Genomic DNA, 18,371 nt, shown 5'->3' with positions numbered 1-18,371 from the left:
CATTTTTGTTTGAGGAATATTAAAAAAGCCATAATTCCTCCTAAAAGTTCAATTAAAAACAAATGCCCCTTCATGACAAAGCTTCTGTGAAATATTTTGCTGAAAACCTGGTTGCATCGCATTGCGATGTTCCTTGTTATGATCTGTGACTAAAAATCCGAAGAAAAAATGGCGGACTGCAATGGTGATGTACATTTTTTATCCCGAAAATGAGCATTATATGTCAATTAAATCCGTCCCATGTTAGAATTTGAATTAAAAAATAGACATATTTATTGCAAAAGGGTAAAACAGGATCAAAATTTGCCCCGTTCTAGTCAGTCATTGATTTTCCTTATATGTATATAGCAAAAACTTGATAAAATCTTCTTTTAGAAAACCCAAGGAGCTTGAGCTTAGATATTATATTATATGTGCACATCTTTTGGAACTGTTGTTTTCCCTTAGCAATAGCAACCAGTAATGTTGTTACACATGCACTATTTCAGATACAAATATGAACTTTGTGATATCAGTTTTGGTAAAAGCTGGGACCAAACCATAAATTGATGAATTAGCAGTTAAGTTGTACAATATTTAAAAATAGTTGTAAAATCATGTTTTAGAAATAGATAAGGTTTCTTTTTATTTTTGAAATCCATAATTTGTTATCTGAATGAAGAAAACAACATCTTTATGAAAATTTACAGAATTTTTTGCTGTGTCATTGGAAAATTGAAATAGTAACTTTTTAACTGCTTGACTATTGCCCTTGGGAAAATTTCATTATAGATTTTAGTGTGACATATCATATATGTTCTCAACAAAACTTTTATTTAATGTATTCTGTATTCATGTTGTCATGATATAAATCATCATAATAATTTTATAATACATCATATATATAGAGGTCTATACACTTAAATGAAAAGTTTGTACCCAACATGTAATTGCAAAATATTTTGTATTCTAACTATATTTACATTTGTTCATACAGTTCATTATTGTTCAATATTTATTATAGATAAAATAAATATTCTAATGCTACTTTTGTTATGTGTCATATTTTGATAGTCTTGTTTTTTATTTTCAACTAAGTAGCAATCAGTTATGTTTTTGAATGTGCGCTATTATCAGATAGTAGTATGAACTTGATATCAATTTTACATTTAGATGTTATATCTGCTTTTGTTTAAAGTTTACAATATTACTTGTTCCTTGTCATGTAGAGTATTAATATTCAGGTGAGCGATATTAGGGTTATTATTCCCTCTTGTTTCAAGTTCTATAAAAATCTGTGCGAAGAAAAGCAATACAGAAGGTTTTTCCAATTTGTCCTTTTAGTTTATTTCAAACTGGATGCTCTTTCCCAAAACTAGAACTTTCATTGGGTTCCCATGAATCCCCCACTTTTTAACCCCAGAGTTTTTTTAAAATTTCCCTTTAAAATAAAATTAAAAATTTTTTTTTTTCAGCCCAAATAATTCACCCAATAGAGAAATGCCCTTAATAAAATTTAAATTTTCCCCACAGTGCTTTATTGTACATTTTTATCAATTTTAAAAACCTTTATGTTTTACAGGTGTTTTAATAATTTTTTGTACTGGTTTTCCCAAAGATAGGAGTCCAGACTGTTCACAGCCATTTCCCAGCCAGTATTCATTTTATATTTGATCAACAATCACCCGGGTTTCCATACCCGGAAAATTTAAAAAGGGAGTTGGGGGATGACTTCTGATACAGAAAATAACTGCAACAGTGTTGTAGTCCCTGAGATTCATCAGACTGAGGACAACGATGATTCCGACTCGTCAGAGTTTTCCGATATTGCAGAACAATTTTCGGCACATATGACAAAGAAAGGTTCAAACACTTTAAAGAAAGGGAAAAAAGGAAATAAAAAGTGTCTGGCAGATACAACTAAAACTTCAGAAAGGCCTTCAAGTGGAGTAAAAGTGCAATTTACTAACAGTAAAGATGGTAAAAAGAAATATGATAAGCTTCAATTTTGCTTATATTGTGGTAAAGGCTCAACTAGTGTAAGAAGGCATTACCTTCTTCTCCACAAAACTGAACCTGAAGTAAAACAAATTCTTGACCAACCTTTGAACTCGTCTGAGAGAAAATTAAAGTTGCTGAAATTACGGCATGCTGGGAACTTTAAACATAATACTGAAGTTTTGGAAAAAAACGAGGGACTTCTAGTCACATCAGCAAAGTCTTCAAATGCAACATCCCCCGAAGACTATCTGCCATGTAAAAGTTGTTTGGGTTTCTATTACAAAGCAAATTTGTGGCGACATAGAAAAGCATGTCCATTTGCAAAAGATATCAAAAAGTGGAGTAAAGTTCAAGCTGAGGCCTATCTTCTTTTACCTTTTCCAGTTCAAGTCAGTAAAGGTCTAAAGGAAAATATATTTGGTAAGATGGTTGTAGATGAAAGTCACAGTAGCAGCTCGTCAAGATAGACTTATTGTTAGGCTGGGAGAAAATCTTTATCAAAAGTATAGAAATTAATCCTCATCTTTATCAACTTGTCAGCCAGAAAATGAGAGAGTTAGCACGGTTGCTTATAAGGGCAAGAAAGCATGACTCTGATATTTCAAGTTTTTATGATTTGATTAATACTGACAAGTTTCCAGTTGTTGTTGCAGCAACCAAATCATTGTGCTCATTTGATGAAAAGTCAAACAAATATGGAAATCCATCATTGGCTTTAAAACTTGGCCATACAGTCAAAAAATGTGCTAGGATATGTAAAAGGGAATCCCCTAATTTCTGGCAATACTGATTCAATAAAAAGAGCCAAGGATTTTCTTTTTATGTGTGAAGGTGAATGGACAGGGGAAATTTCAAGTATGGCACTTCAAACCTTGTCTTCAAAAAAAGTTAATAAAAGACAGAATCTGATGGTAACTCTATCTCAGGACATGGTGAAGTTACAACTTTTCTTTCAAAAGAAAACCGAAGCACTGAGAAAGAGCTTAGAAGAGTCACCGTCATTCTCAAAATCTGACTGGGAACTACTTAATCAAATAAGTCTGGCTCAACTAGTTCTTTTTAATAGGAGTCATGCTGGAGAAACTCAGAGATTAACTGCTGATGTTTATATGACTGGAAAGAAATCAGAAACTCCACCTGAAGAAGTTGGAAGTTTAATGAGTAGTACTGAAAAAGCGCTGTTGGCCACAGTTCCTAGAGTAGATATCCCTGGGGTCAAAGGGCAGACTGTGCTTATTTTCATTCCTCATTCTATTGGGAAAAACATAGATCTTCTTTTGAAGTGGCGAAGTCAAGCTGGTGTGCACAAAGACAACAAATATCTGTTTGCCAGACCAAACTTTAGTTGCACTACTCCACTTAATACTTCATTTGTCCTTAAAAAGTTTGCAACAGAGGCTAATGTATCATCACCTCTGAATATCACAAGTATCAAACTTAGAAAACAAGTGACGATTGTTTCTCAGATTTTAAATATGGAGGAAAATGATCTTAAAACCTTAGAAACTGTTATGGGACATGACATCAAAGTGCATGGGTCATTTAGTCGCCTGCCACAAGAACCTGATTTGGTTGCTAGGATGGGTCTGCTCTTAATTGCATTCAATAATGGAACAATTAACCAATTTACTGGAAAGTCTGTTGATGACATTTCATTAGATGAGAGTAAGTTTTCTTGTTTTTATGGGTAGAAAATTGATAGTTTGCATGACCCTTCCTCACAGTTACTGAATACTTTGTTATTAAAATACAGGCTTTTCAATTAATTTATGCATATAATGTTAGATTAAGAAAATATGTAATGAAGAAGTTTTTTTTCATTCTTTAATGATGAAGTCTTTCTTCATTATTTTCTAAAAATGGAAAAGGCAACAAGTTGAATTATAAAAGTTTTGATAAAACTAAATACATAGGTGTGCATAAATAAATGTATGTTCAGTCTTAAATTTACTTTTCCTTGAATTATATGTACAAATATTTCAAAAGTACTTAACATAATAATAAAAAGTTTTATAATAACTTTAACATCCTTCTAGCTACTTGATTCTTATGTAGATCTAATCCTTAGAGTTTGCTTCTACCTATAGTCCTGTTTTTCTTGTAATTTTTGTAGTTGGTAACTTGAGCAGTGATAGTGAAGTTGATGAAGATAAAGATGAAAATGAAGTTGATGAAGATAAAGATGAAAATGATGTCAATGAAGATAAAGATGAAAATGATGTCAATGAAGATAAAGATGAAAATGATGTCAATGAAGATAAAGATGAAAATGATGTCAATGAAGATAAAGATGAAAATGATGTCAATGAAGATCAAGATGAAAATGATGTCAATGAAGATAAAGATGAAAATGATGACAATGAAGATAAAGATGAAAATGATGTTAATGAAGATAAAGATGAAAATGATGTTAATGAAAATAAAGATGAAAATGATGTTGATAATAATGATAACAGTGGAGGTGATGGTCATTTGCATTTAGCTGAAAGTAAGTTTTTAACTTCTATTTCAATAAGGAAAAAATGGAGTATGTTTAAAAAGGGAAAGGGAGCTTTTCCAAAACTGTTTTTTTTTTCATCTTGCTCAAAATGGTTTTTAAAAAATGACTTTTCCAAAAGCAATATTCATTTTTAGTAACTAAATTTAATTTTAAAAAAAAAAGTGAAATTTACCGGGACTTGTACGCATGTGGTCGACGTCTGCTCAACACTTTTGGCAAAGTTTTTTCATACTCGTACCACCGATTTATTTCCTATACACTTTAAGATACTGCTTTAAACACTTTAAACACTTCTTAGTGACCATTATCCCAACTTCAAGCAAAAGGACATTATCTTGTCTTGGATTTTGGAACAAAATTAATGCCCCTTTTTTTACTTTGAAGAAAAACTGGATCAAGTTATTATCATGACTTACGTTTACTGTAATGGTCGAGTTTTGTTTTCTGTAATTAACTAGAAAGCTTTTTGAAACTTAAGACATATGTGTGTTGATAAAAGTTTCTTCCTGCCACACTTATTTCATGACAGAGTTCACTATAATAGCAAAATATATTCCTGGCCATTAAATCAAAATGCATTCACTTAGGAAGTTTTTAATGTAGATGTTCCTTGCCAAACTTAATTTGGGCCATAAAGCACTTTTAACCCTTTATTTATTCCTGTTTTTATGGTCATTTACTGAAATTAGAACATTAAACTTCATATATTGAATGCATCTAGAGGAGTTTAGCCAGAAACCTATTGTCAGTTCAAAGGCTAGGAACCTCAAAATTTGATTCAGATTATCATTTGAAATGTGCAGTAAAACACTGAGAAAAATAGAGCAAAATGCTCTTTACTTTATTTTTTTATTATACCCCGCGTAATTAAAGTTGTAAAGGGGGGTATCTGGAATCAGCTTGTCCGTCCGTCGGGCTGTCCGTCCGTCGGCCGTCCGTCCGTTCCGTCCGTTCGGTTTTTTTCTTGTCCGCTGACCAATAACTTAAGATTCCTTTGACCCTTAGTCTTCATTTTTGGCATGGAGGTTAGTCAGATTAGTAGATGACCCCTATTGATTTTGAGGTCACTAGGTCAAAGGTCAAGGTCACAGCGGCCTTGACTTCAAAAAGCTTGTCCGCCCAATAACTAAGATTCCTTTGACCCTTTGTCTTCAAATTTGGCATGGAGGTATCATGATTAGTAGATGACCCCTATTGATTTTGAGGTCACTAGGTCAAAGGTCAAGGTCACAGGGGCCTTGACTTCAAAAAGCTTGTCCGCCAATAACTTAAGATTCTTTGACCCTTTGTCTTCAAATTTGGCATGGAGGTTAGTCATGATTAGTAGATGACCCCTATTGATTTTGAGGTCACTAGGTCAAAGGTCAAGGTCACAGGGGCCTTGACTTCAAAAAGCTTGTCCGCCCAATAACTTAAGATTCCTTTGACCCTTTGTCTTCAAAATTTGGCATGGAGGTTAGTCATGATTAGTAGATGACCCCTATTGATTTTGAGGTCACTAGGTCAAAGATCAAGGTCACAGGGGCCTTGACTTCAAAAAGCTTGTCCGCCCAATAACTTAAGATTCCTTTGACCCCTTTGTCTTCAAATTTGGCATGGAGGTTAGTCATGATTAGTAGATGACCCCTATTGATTTTGAGGTCACTAGGTCAAAGGTCAAGGTCACAGGGGCCTTGACTTCAAAAAGCTTGTCCGCCCAATAACTTAAGATTCCTTTGACCCTTTGTCTTCAAATTTGGCATGGAGGTTAGTCATGATTAGTAGATGACCCCTATTGATTTTGAGGTCACTAGTCAAAGGTCAAGGTCACAGGGGCCTTGACTTCAAAAAGCTTGTCCGCCCAATAACTTAAGATTCCTTTGACCCTTTGTCTTCAAATTTGGCATGGAGGTTAGTCATGATTAGTAAGATGACCCCTATTGATTTTGAGTCACTAGGGCAAAGGTCAAGGTCACAGGGGCCTTGACTTCAAAAAAGCTTGTCCGCCCAATAACTTAAGATTCCTTTGACCTACAGTCGACATATTTGGCATGGAGGTTAGTCATGATTAGTAGATGACCCCTATTGATTTTGAGGTCACTAGGTCAAAGGTCAAGGTCACAGGGGCCTTGACTTCAAAAAGCTTGTCCGCCCAATAACTTAAGATTCCTTTGACCTACAGTCGTCATATTTGGCATGGAGGTTAGTCATGATTAGTAGATGACCCCTATTGATTTTGAGGTCACTAGGTCAAAGGTCAAGGTCACAGGGGCCTTGACTTCAAAAAGCTTGTCCGCCCAATAACTTAAGATTCCTTTGACCTACAGTCGTCATATTTGGCATGGAGGTTAGTCATGATTAGTAGATGACCCCTATTGATTTTGAGGTCACTAGGTCAAAGGTCAAGGTCACAGGGGCCTTGACTTCAAAAAAGCTTGTCCACCCAATAACTTAAGATTCCTTTGACCTACAGTCGTCATATTTGGCATGAAGGTTAGTCATGATTAGTAGATGACCCCTAATGATTTTGAGGTCACTAGGTCAAAGGTCAAGGTCACAGGGGCCTTGACTTCAAAAAGCTTGTCCGCCCAATAACTTAAGATTCCTTTGACCTACAGTTGTCATATTTGGCATGGATGTTGATCATGATTAGTAGATGACCCCTTTTGATTTTGAGGTCACTGGATCAAAGGTCAAGGTCATAGGGACTTTGACTTCAAAAAGTTTGTCCACCCATTAACTTAAGATTCCTTTGACCCACAGTCTTCATATTTGGCATGGATGTTGATCATGACTATAAGAAGACCCCTATTGATTTTGAGGTCACTGGGTCAAAGGTCAAGGTCACAGGGACCTTGACAAAAAAAAAGCTTTTCATCTCAATTGCTAAAGAATGTCCTGTCAGCAATGTATTGATTTTGACATTTTCACATTTGAAGCATGTAGAATACATAACTTAGCAATGCACTGGTTTAGTAACCTCAGATTTGGTAGGGAGGTTGTCCTTGAGCTCTAAATGGCCACTGTTGATTCTGACAAAGTGGTATGCGGGGGTATTCACGCCATGATAGTGGCAGTTCTAGTTATTTTAACACACTTTAGCACATATGTGAGTTTTCATAATTGATGGATGTCCATTGTCCACAATTCAAATGACATCTACTCTGAACCCACATGGCCAAATTCTTGGCAACTTAAATAATGAAAACTTTTAAAATTAAAACTTCTCAAAAACTGCAAGGCACTGTCCATCAAATATCCAGTCATTGTATATAGAGATAGTGCTATAACAAGTGCTGTCTGCTGCTGTTCCTAACGGAATCTGTTAAGGAAAAGAGTCACATAATCAAGAACAGAGATATTTGGTGTGTAGTATGGACATTCAGCTTTGTTCTGTTCATGGCCCCAGGGCAAAAACTGGGTTTATTGAGTAATACTAAGAGGTTGTTAAACATTTACCCGGATGGTGATTAGCCTTTGCCACCAGTCGGGCCATCATTTGTGCAATCTGAATAGGCTTTTACTGGCTCTATGCTTAGGTATATTTGAGTTAAATTTTCATCTGATATCCCCAAAGTTGATAATGGACAGTTCCGAAATTTAGATTAAGGAAATGTCCATTTAAGAAATAAAACAGGTAAGTTAAAAGTTGATCAATATTACTTTTAAGTGACACTAAATTGAACATTATATTCCTAGAAGGTCCTACAGACTGTTTGCATTCTATTTCAGGCAGTAAAGCAGAAACCTCGTCAGCGCCTGCCAGATCAAAACGCTTATCATGTAAGATTTTTACATTCTTTTTGCAAGTACCAATAAGTTTATGAAAAATTATCCAAAGGTCTGAAATAGGAATTGAATTAATTATCCTGAACTAATTTGCAATATAATGACATGCCAAATGAGGAAAGTGTTTTTATTGCGTTTTATTCCTCTTTTTTATATGCCCGAAAGAATTTCGGACATATTATGTTATACCCCCTGGCGTCCGTCCTTCTGTCTGTCTGTCCGTCCGTCCGCCCACAGTGTTCAAACTTCATAGGATGATTGTTCATATTGGGTAGAAGACCCCTATTGATTTTGTGGTCACAAGGTCAAAGTCACTATTACCTTAGAACTGAAAACAGTTTCCTGTTCCATTTGGCCCACAGTGTTCAAACTTCATAGGATGATTGTTCATATTGGGTAGAAGACCCCTATTGATTTTGGGGTCACAAGGTCAAAGGTCAAGGCCACTATGACATTAAAACTTAAAACAATTTCCGGAGCATAACTTAAGTTCCATTTGGCCCACAGTGTTCAAACTTCATTGGATGATTGTTCATATTGGGTAGAAGACCTCTATTGATTTTGGGGTCACAAGGTCAAAGGTCACTATTACTTAGAAATTGAAAACAGTTTCTTGAGCATAACTTAAGTTCCATTTAGCCCACAATATTCAAACTTCATAGGATGATTGTCCATATTGGGTTTAAGACCCCTATTGATTTTGGGGTCACAAGGTCAAAGGTCAATGCCACTGTTAACTTAAAACTAAAATCAGTTTCCGGAGCATTACTAAGTTCTATTTGACCCACAGTGTTCAAACTTCATAGGATGATTGTCCATATAGGGTAGAAGACCCCTATTGATTTTGGGGTCACAAGGTCAAAGGTCAAGGTCACTATTACTTAGACATTGAAAACAGTTTCTTGAGCATAACTTAAGTTCCATTTAGCCCACAATATTCAAACTTCATAGGATGATTGTCCATATTGGGTAGAAGACCCCTATTGATTTTGGGGTCACAAGCTCAAGGTCACTATTACCTTAGAATTGAAAACAGTTCCTGGGGCATAACTTAAGATCCATTTGGACCACACTATTGAAACTTCAAAGGAGGATTGTTATTTGAAGGAGGTAATATTTTATTAAATTCCCATGTCTTACAAATGCTTCACCTTTACTATAAAAAAATCACTTTCGGGCATATAATGCTCCGCCTAGCGGTGCTCTTGTTAAAAATTTATTTCTTTTACTGATACTTGTACATTTTTGAAGATTTTTTTATAGCCGAGATATGGTTAAATTGCACACAGATTATTCTTATCATTTGGTCTTCTATACCTTAAGATATTAACACTTCAGTGCAGATCCAGAGGGATGGGAATGGGGTTTGACTCCCAACTGCAATATGACTATTCTTTTTAAGAATATGTAAGAAATATAATATTACATGAAATATTACATTTGGAAATTAACTTAAGTATTTTGTTTGTTTTTATGGCAAATCACACAAAAATTTAACTCAGAACCCCCTCTGGAAAAATAATAAAAACCCCTTCTCATAATTTTATAACCCCCTCTGGTAATAAATTCTAGGTCTGTGTCTGATACCAGTGTTCTTATCATGTATTTTAAAAATCTGTGTTTGTTTTGTTATGTCAGTCAGCAGTATAACTTATCAAAACATTAATTTTTCTCTTTCAGCTAAAACTCGAAAAATTAAGAAGTTGACGAATGAACAAAGTAGGCTTTTGAGAAGACTTTTTGAAAGCAATGTCCGTGAGGAAAGGGAACTGAAAATGGCTGATTGTGAAAAAGCTATGAAGAAATACTCTATACTAAAAGGTCTAGGCTGGAAAAAAATAAAGAACACAGTGCACAATTGGATAACTGGGGAAAAAAGGAAAAAACATAAATAGAATGGCTTAATACAATTGTGTAATGCATAAAGATGAGTTATCTAGTTATTGGCTTACGAAAAGATAACAACTTCTGTCAGAAGCGGGTACTATCAGTTAAAGAATGTTGTGTGAATTGTCTGTTTGTTTCACTTGAATTATTTATGAACTGGTTGAAACTTCACACACTTTATAGAGTTTGATATTGGGTCACTGTCCAGGGTCTATATAACATGGATTTTGACAGAATTATGGCCCATTTTGAACTTTAAATTTCTACATTATTTAGACTGTTGTGTAACTTACAAGCAATGAGTTTAGTGGTGTGCTCAGTTCTTGTTTTTTTTAAATGAAGGTATATTGTATATTGGTTTGTTTTAGGAATAAGCAAAAGTAGAATGTGACCCCTCTTGCAGTAGCTCTTTAATTTTACTGGTGCTATGCCCTTATAAAATTGTACTGTTGACAAATGACATGCTTTCTAAACTTGTACATGTACTATTCATTCATTTCTGATTTTTCTTCTATTTTATTCTTTGTTTAGATGAACATCTAAGCCATGATATTTTTGTTATTGAAGTTGTTGTATAAAATAATAGACTTACTCCAGAATTAAGAATATTTGGGTTTTTCCCTGCTAATCCGTAGGTACAAACTTTTTACAGTTACAGCTTCGAAAATAAGCGAAACAGGTTAACTTATCTATTGTGACGGGTAGTGCACCGTGAAGATATAACGGACAAAAGTTAGTTTGTACCTACAGATATCTTGGAAAAACCTACATATGCCGAGTTCCGGATAACGAGTTCCGGATAACGTCTATTTGGGACTAATTTGATTTGCATGCTAGTTTAAAGAAGGAAATTTGATTTTATATGAAAAGAGTAATTAACTCAAGATCTGATTTTTATTTATTCTAAGATTTTTGTCATGTTTCTCAATTTTAACCTTGACTGTTTCAAAGAAGTAACGCCATTATGATTGCTGCAGTGTCATCTTGTAAAAACTTGTATGTAGCCTGTAACCTGTTATAGAAGGGCTGTCATTGACAGAATATTTTGTATCATATATTGAGAGAAAAATATCGACGTGTATCGATATATCAACTTTGACTGAAGATACAATGAAAAACATTTAAATATGTGTTATAAATTGGGATTATGGTGTTATGCATGCTTGTATTAGACATTACAAATACTACAAACTAATAGAAAGTCTGTTTTTTTCTGTTATCTTTGTCACTGACATTTGAAAACAGAGTTTAAAGTTCAAGTTAGCATAGAAAATTGGAGAAAAAAACACTTCTCTAATTAGGCAAAATAGAGAGGTATATATTCACAAACAGAAATAAATAAATTTTAGCTTGTATCTATATTTGAAAGATTGTATCGATATTGTATCGACTGATGAATATTGATGATATATCTATATTGTGATAATCAATGACATAGTTATCAACATGAAAGTTGACATACTTGATTATAGCATGACAAGGTGCAGTTGTTAAATAAGGGGCTTCATTTTAAAAGATTTAGTTTCAGAGTTACACCCAATTTTAACTTAGTATTTTGTCAAAATTGCATATTAACTAATATGATTGATATCAACATGAAACTTGTTAGACAAGGGGCAATACTCTGAATGCAATATTTCTTAGAAATTATGTCCCTTTTTAACTCACCATATTTGTAAAAACTGCTTATTGATAGTTGTTTCCTTTAATATGCTCAGTTAACAGTACATGTGGTGCTCTTACTTAGAATTTTATGATTTTTATTTCCATTAATTACAGTACTTAAAAAGATTGTGTGTAAGAATTTTGCAAAATTATTTGTACCTCTTTATACTAAAAGTACTCTTTATATGCTGTTTAAAGTTGGAATAAATATTAAGAAGCCATATGTATGGTTTGTTTTTTTACACTCAGTTAAAAATAATTTACATTCCTGTTAAAATATTTTCAAAACAATGAATGCCAGTAGAATTTGCAAGAATGAGGAGGGTGGGGGTGTCAAAGAATTACATACTTTGTAGTTATGGCCATTCTAGCCTTATGATATTTTAGTTATAATCATTCTTGCTTTATCATATGAGACTCCTGCCTCTGTGTCTGTCTGTAGTCTGAGTTTAATGAGACAACATCTCATTGTTAAGGCACAAAACGTACCCTAGACTCCTGACATTGTCCCTGCCTACTTACAGTGGAGGGGAATGGTCACTCCCCTCAACATTAATCAGGATATTGGCAGCTAATACCAATTGATCCGAGTCGTGCCACCTTATACATAACCCTCAGCTTCAGAAACTTGTCTTGTATGTAGCATTTGTTATTTAATTATCTGACGATGTCCTGTGTCTCCCGGTGGCATGGATGTGCAGTGTTAGAAATTAAAACTCCATACAAATAAGTTTTTACGCTCCCCCAGTTAAAGTAGCTGAACTGCCTTTCCATACGAGGTTATCCTTTAGAAACGTACCTTAATTTCAACTTGTAAAAATGGTTTCATAATTTACACACATGTCAATGCAAAGTAAATGTACATGATTGTAGAATGTAACGTAAATTTGAAAATGGATATAATCAATCAAAACCGGCAATTGTGTAATATCTTGAGTCCTGTCAGTACTGTAATGGCACTTGTCAGTTCAAAGACAAAGTACATGATATTACCAAGTTATATAAATTTCCCAACTTATTTGCCCTTTTATCACTGAAATAGGGCCTACCGGTATCAACAATTCAGATTTATCATAAATTTCTCCATGTACATTCTTTTATTTGGTATCTTCCATATTTGGCAGTTGGGTGCCTTTATTGATCCTAATAAATTTAGGTCATGGGGGTCAAGGTCACTGATGTGAAATTTTTTTAGATTTTTACACTAGCTCATGCCCTAACAGCGTGTTTTATACAACTTTTGTAGAAGACAACAAGGTGATGCTACAAGCAAACTTTCTAAGCTCTGGAACATTTTTGAGAAATTTTTACTTAACAAGTCCACGTAAAAAGAGCTCCTGAATCATCATGATAGCAAACTAACCACAGGTGCTAGTGGCATTGATTTGACCTAAAATGGGTTTAACCTTGTTATTTATGCAATAAAATATCAATATACTAAAACAAAATCACTGTTACATGTATATTATATGTCTATAATAATATAACAGTGAATTTTTTTGTTTAGTATATTGATATTTTATTGCATAAATAACAAGGTTAAACCCATTTTAGGTCAAATCAATGCCACTAGCACCTGTGAAACTAACTGAACAAAATATTCCTCGACGGAATTGCATATTATGCTAAAATGAAAAAGATGACCAAACAAATCCAATAAATAAGTCCGGTAAACCACAGAAAATATGATAAGATCAACAAGGAAAGGCGGCGTTCAATGAACGCAACCCCATTACGACCCAGCAATAAGAACCTTGGCGGACCCAAAACAAAAACAGGACAGGGCACAAGACAGAGTACGGACAGGTTAATCACTAAAACTAGACACCTTCAGCTACTGAACTTGACATGATGATTAGTGTAAATGAATCTATCGAACCTTTCAGGAGTGCAGAACACATGCATGGAACCTACATTGAACCATAAACAATCTGTTACTGTTGGGACAAGTGCATGAATAACATTAATAACATCAGGAGATACAGTTTAATTCAGCTATCTCTAGTGCCTCTGAATACTACCTCGAAGAAGAACAAAAAAACAATATTTCTAAGATGGCATTAATGATTTAACAAACGTGGAAATAGACCACTTATATGAAGAAAAGCAAATTTAAAAAGACCTTGTATCACAGCTGAATATCAGTAGTTTGAAAAATGAATTACCTGAAAAATGAGTAAAATCCGGGGAAAAATGCAATATCAGAAACTAAGTTATCTAGATACCTCATATATACCGTATACAAACGTAATAATATTTATAATTTTCCAGGTTACTAGATGAAGAGGAAAGATGAAAACAAAAGTTATGGTGGATTTTATATATGTTAGAGATGACCTGTCTTTTAGAAGGAGAAATAATTTGAATGTGAGATTTTAGAATCTACAAATGTATGTGTTTTTCACAGCCTTGTATGACGAAACGTAATTGGTGTATTTTAGCTATTTGCAAACCTACAAAAACAAAAGATAATGTTTTTACTGAGAATATTTTTTTCTCTAGATAAATTATTCTTAAACTATGACCATATTTTAACAACAGGTGGCTTGACTTATGACCTAAAACAACATGATTAATGTAAACCCCTCACTCAAATATTTGACACATACATTTATTGTATCATTAAAGGACCAACATGCCAAATGAAAGCTGTGTCAATATTATTTCAATATTATTTTGACAAAAAGACCAAATCTAATCTGAAACACTCAGGACTGAGTGACTTGATTGCAACAATCATCAGAGAACATTGTAACTCAACCAAATCCAAACGTTAATTTTAGATTCTACAAAACATTTAACAAGCAAAACTTTAACAAGGATTTATCAAAAGTACCGTTTCATGTAGCTCACATATTTGACGACGTTGACGACATTTATTTGGCCAGTGAAACTTTACTTTGAGGAAATATTTGACAAACATGCACCAATCAAGCAAATGTTTAAAAAGACCCCCACTCATCCACACTTTTTGTAAAGGGAGAACTCCGCAGAGCTATGTAGAAAAAGAGCTTAGAAATTCATTTTAAAATGTAAAACAGATTAAAAAAATGAAACATTTAGGAAACAGCAAAATTTAATAACAAAAACTTAAAAGAAATTCAATGCAGTATATTTTCTTCATATATAATGAGGGGGTCTAAGTCAAAACATGTCTGGCCTACTGTGAAATCTTTTCTTTCTAGTAATAATAAAGTCTAAGGCATTTGACTGTCTTTCAAATGATTGGATTGTTTTGAGACTACCAACTGGTTGTCGTTGAAGGCCACTCGTCAGCATCCTCCCCAGTCACATCCGTGGTACATCAGGGCACAGTATTAGGTCCTTTAATTGTTGCTCCTCCTTTATATCAACGACCTACTTAGGTGCGTGACTTCCACCAGCCGCCTATTTGCTGACGACAGCCTGATCTACAGAAAAATCAAATCAGAAGCCGACGCACTAGCTCTCCAAGAAGACATTGATCGACTCCAGGAATGTAAACGCAAGTGGATGATGTCGTTCAATCCCAGCAAATGAGAAGTAATACAAATCACCAAGAAAAGAAACCCCGTCATTTATGCCTACAAGGTCCACCAATCAACTCTTAAATCAGTCAAAAGTGGAAAGTACCTTGGTGTCAACATCTCTCATGGAATGTACTCACAGAGTCTACTATCAAGAAGGCCAACAACTCCCTATCATTCCTTGGAAGAAACATCACAAACTTCCCACAAGACATGAAGGCCCAGGCCTACAAGACCCTTGTTAGAACAATCCTGGAGTACGATAGCACAGTCTGGGACCCACAGACAACCACCAACATCAACCAGCTGGAAGCATTCCAAAGGCGAGCTGCTTGTTAAAGGTGATTACAAGACTACCAACACTACAGCATCGCCACTCCAATGCCAAGCTAGTGATGGTAAACAGGATCACGCACAACATCATAGCCATCCCAGCTGCACAGTACTTCCACACCCTGACACTTGGTGGCCATGGCAACGGACTCAGATTTCATGTCCCATTCTTCAGAACCGACACCATGAAGTTCTCCTTTGAAACTTCGGCCATCCGCCTGTGGAACCAGCTTCCACAGCACCTAGCCACAGCAGTCACCCTTGAGGCCTTCAAGGGAGGACTAGTCATGGGGCCCTAATATGCCGGATTTGGTTTTATTTTTAACCCGTTCTTCTTTTAAACTTGCACTTATTCGCCGCACAACAATTTGTATATACACCCTGTACGTTAATGCCCCAGAGCGGGTTATGTACAGTACTGGAAGAAGAAAAAGAAACATAAGGCCTATATTGCTTAAATGACACAGCTGCAGAACTAATGCACACCTATACCTGTCAAATAGAAAACAAGGTGTCAAACTTGTTAAAATAGAGAAAATAAGAATCCTACAGAAAGTTTAAAACAACAAAACTGAAAGTGTTGAAGACTCTGTTTGATAAGCCTGTTCAATCATACCGAGCCTGCAACATTTTCGATTTTGATGTTTTGGACTTTCTTTAGAGGTTTTTATTTTCTATAAATCTATAAAAATTAAGTGACCCCCGAAATGCAGCAAATTTTGACCCCAGGAGCACGATTCGTATTATCTTTGTAGAAGTCCACTTGACAATTTTACAAGCCAAGTATCTAATGGGAAAGACTATTTTGCAGACTTATCCTCCAAGGGAAGAAACACCATGTCCTTGAATATGGTATCAAGTACATGTAGTTCATATTTCTTGTTTTTGGTCAACAAAACTAGCTTGTTCTTTATTTTGTACTAGCAGGTTACAGCATTGATATGTGCGAGGATTACCTGGATTTCTTACCAGTAGACCTCTAGGTAAGTGGGAAACACGTATACTGACCGCTGCCAACAGGTTGTCGTTGAAGGCCACTCGTCAGCATCCTCCCCAGTCACATACGGGTGATAGTGTCTCTGAAAAAAAACGAGGGTGCTACCCAGGAGCGAACCCGGGACCTCAGGAGTGACAGTCAGTGGTTTTACCAACTGAGCTATATATAAAATTTGCTGTACTAGCCTAAAATACCTGGAATAGGGGTGATCACACAGAAGATTTTCAAGATTTTTATTTAATACTGTCGTGGTTCATAAGAACATGTGACAGAAATATAATATGACATAATATGTATATAAATATGTAGTCTATATTTATATACATATTATAAGGTTATGACTTAAATCTCATTTTAAGGTCACCATCAAGCAGTATATACCATCCAAACACTGTGTGGGTCCCCTGTGGGTTTGTCCAAAGTATCCTTAACAAAAGAAAGCCACGGTTATTAAGTTCTATATCTAACATATACTGAGTATGGAGTCTTATATAAAATATTACAAATCTTATCATCTTTACCATTCAAAAAGCTTACACCAATAGTTAATAATTCTACTTTTTATTTGCAAAGATATCGGAGTAACTCCAAGTTCACCATATAACATACGATTGGGAGTACTTTGCTTGAGGTTAAGTATAATTTTGTAAAATATAAGCTGAAACTGATCAATACACTTTTAATTTTCTATTCCCCAAACTGCAGAGCCATAACAAAGAATATGAACAATCATTGTGTCAAACAAGTGGATCTGTAGATCTACAGATAGTAACAATTTTCTAGCTTTTTTATCAGAGAGAACATAGCTTTCTTCGCTTGATCAATAAGACGTTTTCTAGTTTTAACAGAATTACCATTTTCCATAAATTGAATACCTATATACATGTAGATAAGAAAAATCATGTACTAATTCTAAGTTCTCATTATCAAAAGAAAATTGGAATGTCAGACATAATCCCCTTCGGACAAAATCCCCTTCACCTACCCGGACAAAATCCCCTTCATGGGTGGACATAATCCCCTTCATTTTTTTGCAAGGCTGGACAAAGTTCCCTTCACTACCCGGACAAAATCCCATTGTTTCATAGGTTTCTAATGTATTATTATGCTCCATAGAAATTGATGAATAATGTATTATTATACTCCCTTAAAATTGATGAATAATGAACTTTTGTTTTTTATGTATAATTATGCATCAATAGTTAACCTTTATTTAGTTTAGAAGTTTTCATTTAAATTATGGTAAATTATCAACTGCATTACACATATTTGATTAGGCAATTTCTTTAATTGTTTTAAATTGATTAGTATGAAAAACTTTTTTATTATGAAAAACATTTTTATTAGCCAATAATTGTTTCATTGATTCTATAATTTAAGTTGATAATTCTAATTGATATATACTATCCATTGTTACAATTTCTATTGATGAAAGAATGATAATTTAATCAAACCAAGATCACTGCAATACTTGATTGGTTGTTATGAATGCTTTAACAAAGCAAATTTATTGTGATTTGAATGTTGCTAATTGAATGTGCTTTTCTGCTGAAATATTTTCTACTTTTTTATACATTAAGATATTTACTACACATCATAGTGCAGTATGTCATTCCCATACCCACTTTATAAACCGAAAATTCCTCCGAGGGGGATTTTGTCCTAGGTAGCAATTTTATGAAGGGGATTTTGTCCTCTTCAAAATTTCACATATGAAGGGGATTATGTCCACCCA

General features: G+C 34.5%; 1 protein-coding gene and 1 long non-coding RNA gene across 2 annotated transcripts; both read left to right on the top strand.

The window, feature by feature from the left end:
- Positions 1–2,518: 2,518 nt before the first annotated feature.
- LOC132723293 (uncharacterized) lies at positions 2,519–12,021 on the top strand. Its single transcript, XM_060707967.1, has 4 exons — positions 2,519–3,645; positions 4,094–4,468; positions 8,192–8,242; positions 9,929–12,021. The coding sequence occupies exons 1-4, from the start codon at positions 2,802–2,804 to the stop codon at positions 10,141–10,143; spliced, it is 1,485 nt and encodes a 494-aa protein (XP_060563950.1). The 5' UTR covers positions 2,519–2,801; the 3' UTR covers positions 10,144–12,021.
- Positions 6,458–7,553, top strand: LOC132723291 (uncharacterized). The gene is made up of 2 exons (XR_009624723.1): positions 6,458–6,860; positions 7,013–7,553. It is a non-coding gene; the product is annotated as an uncharacterized LOC132723291 (long non-coding RNA).
- Positions 12,022–18,371: the final 6,350 nt, after the last annotated feature.

This window comes from Ruditapes philippinarum, unplaced genomic scaffold (genome assembly GCF_026571515.1).
Source record: "Ruditapes philippinarum isolate M1 unplaced genomic scaffold, ASM2657151v2 ctg2128_1_1_1_1, whole genome shotgun sequence".
Lineage (NCBI taxonomy): Eukaryota > Metazoa > Mollusca > Bivalvia > Venerida > Veneridae > Ruditapes > Ruditapes philippinarum.
The sequence above is the reverse complement of the archived record's forward strand: the minus strand, read 5'-3'. Positions and strand labels throughout refer to the sequence as shown.

What these genes read in the sequence shown, in the direction of transcription:
- LOC132723293 (XM_060707967.1), top strand. Translation starts at nt 2,802, where the DNA reads ATGTGTGAAGGTGAATGGACAGGGGAAATTTCAAGTATGGCACTTCAA. An exon ending in TGACATTTCATTAGATGAGA is followed by an intron (nt 3,646 to 4,093) that starts GTAAGTTTTCTT and finishes TAATTTTTGTAG; the next exon opens with TTGGTAACTTGAGCAGTGAT. An exon ending in TCATTTGCATTTAGCTGAAA is followed by an intron (nt 4,469 to 8,191) that starts GTAAGTTTTTAA and finishes ATTCTATTTCAG; the next exon opens with GCAGTAAAGCAGAAACCTCG.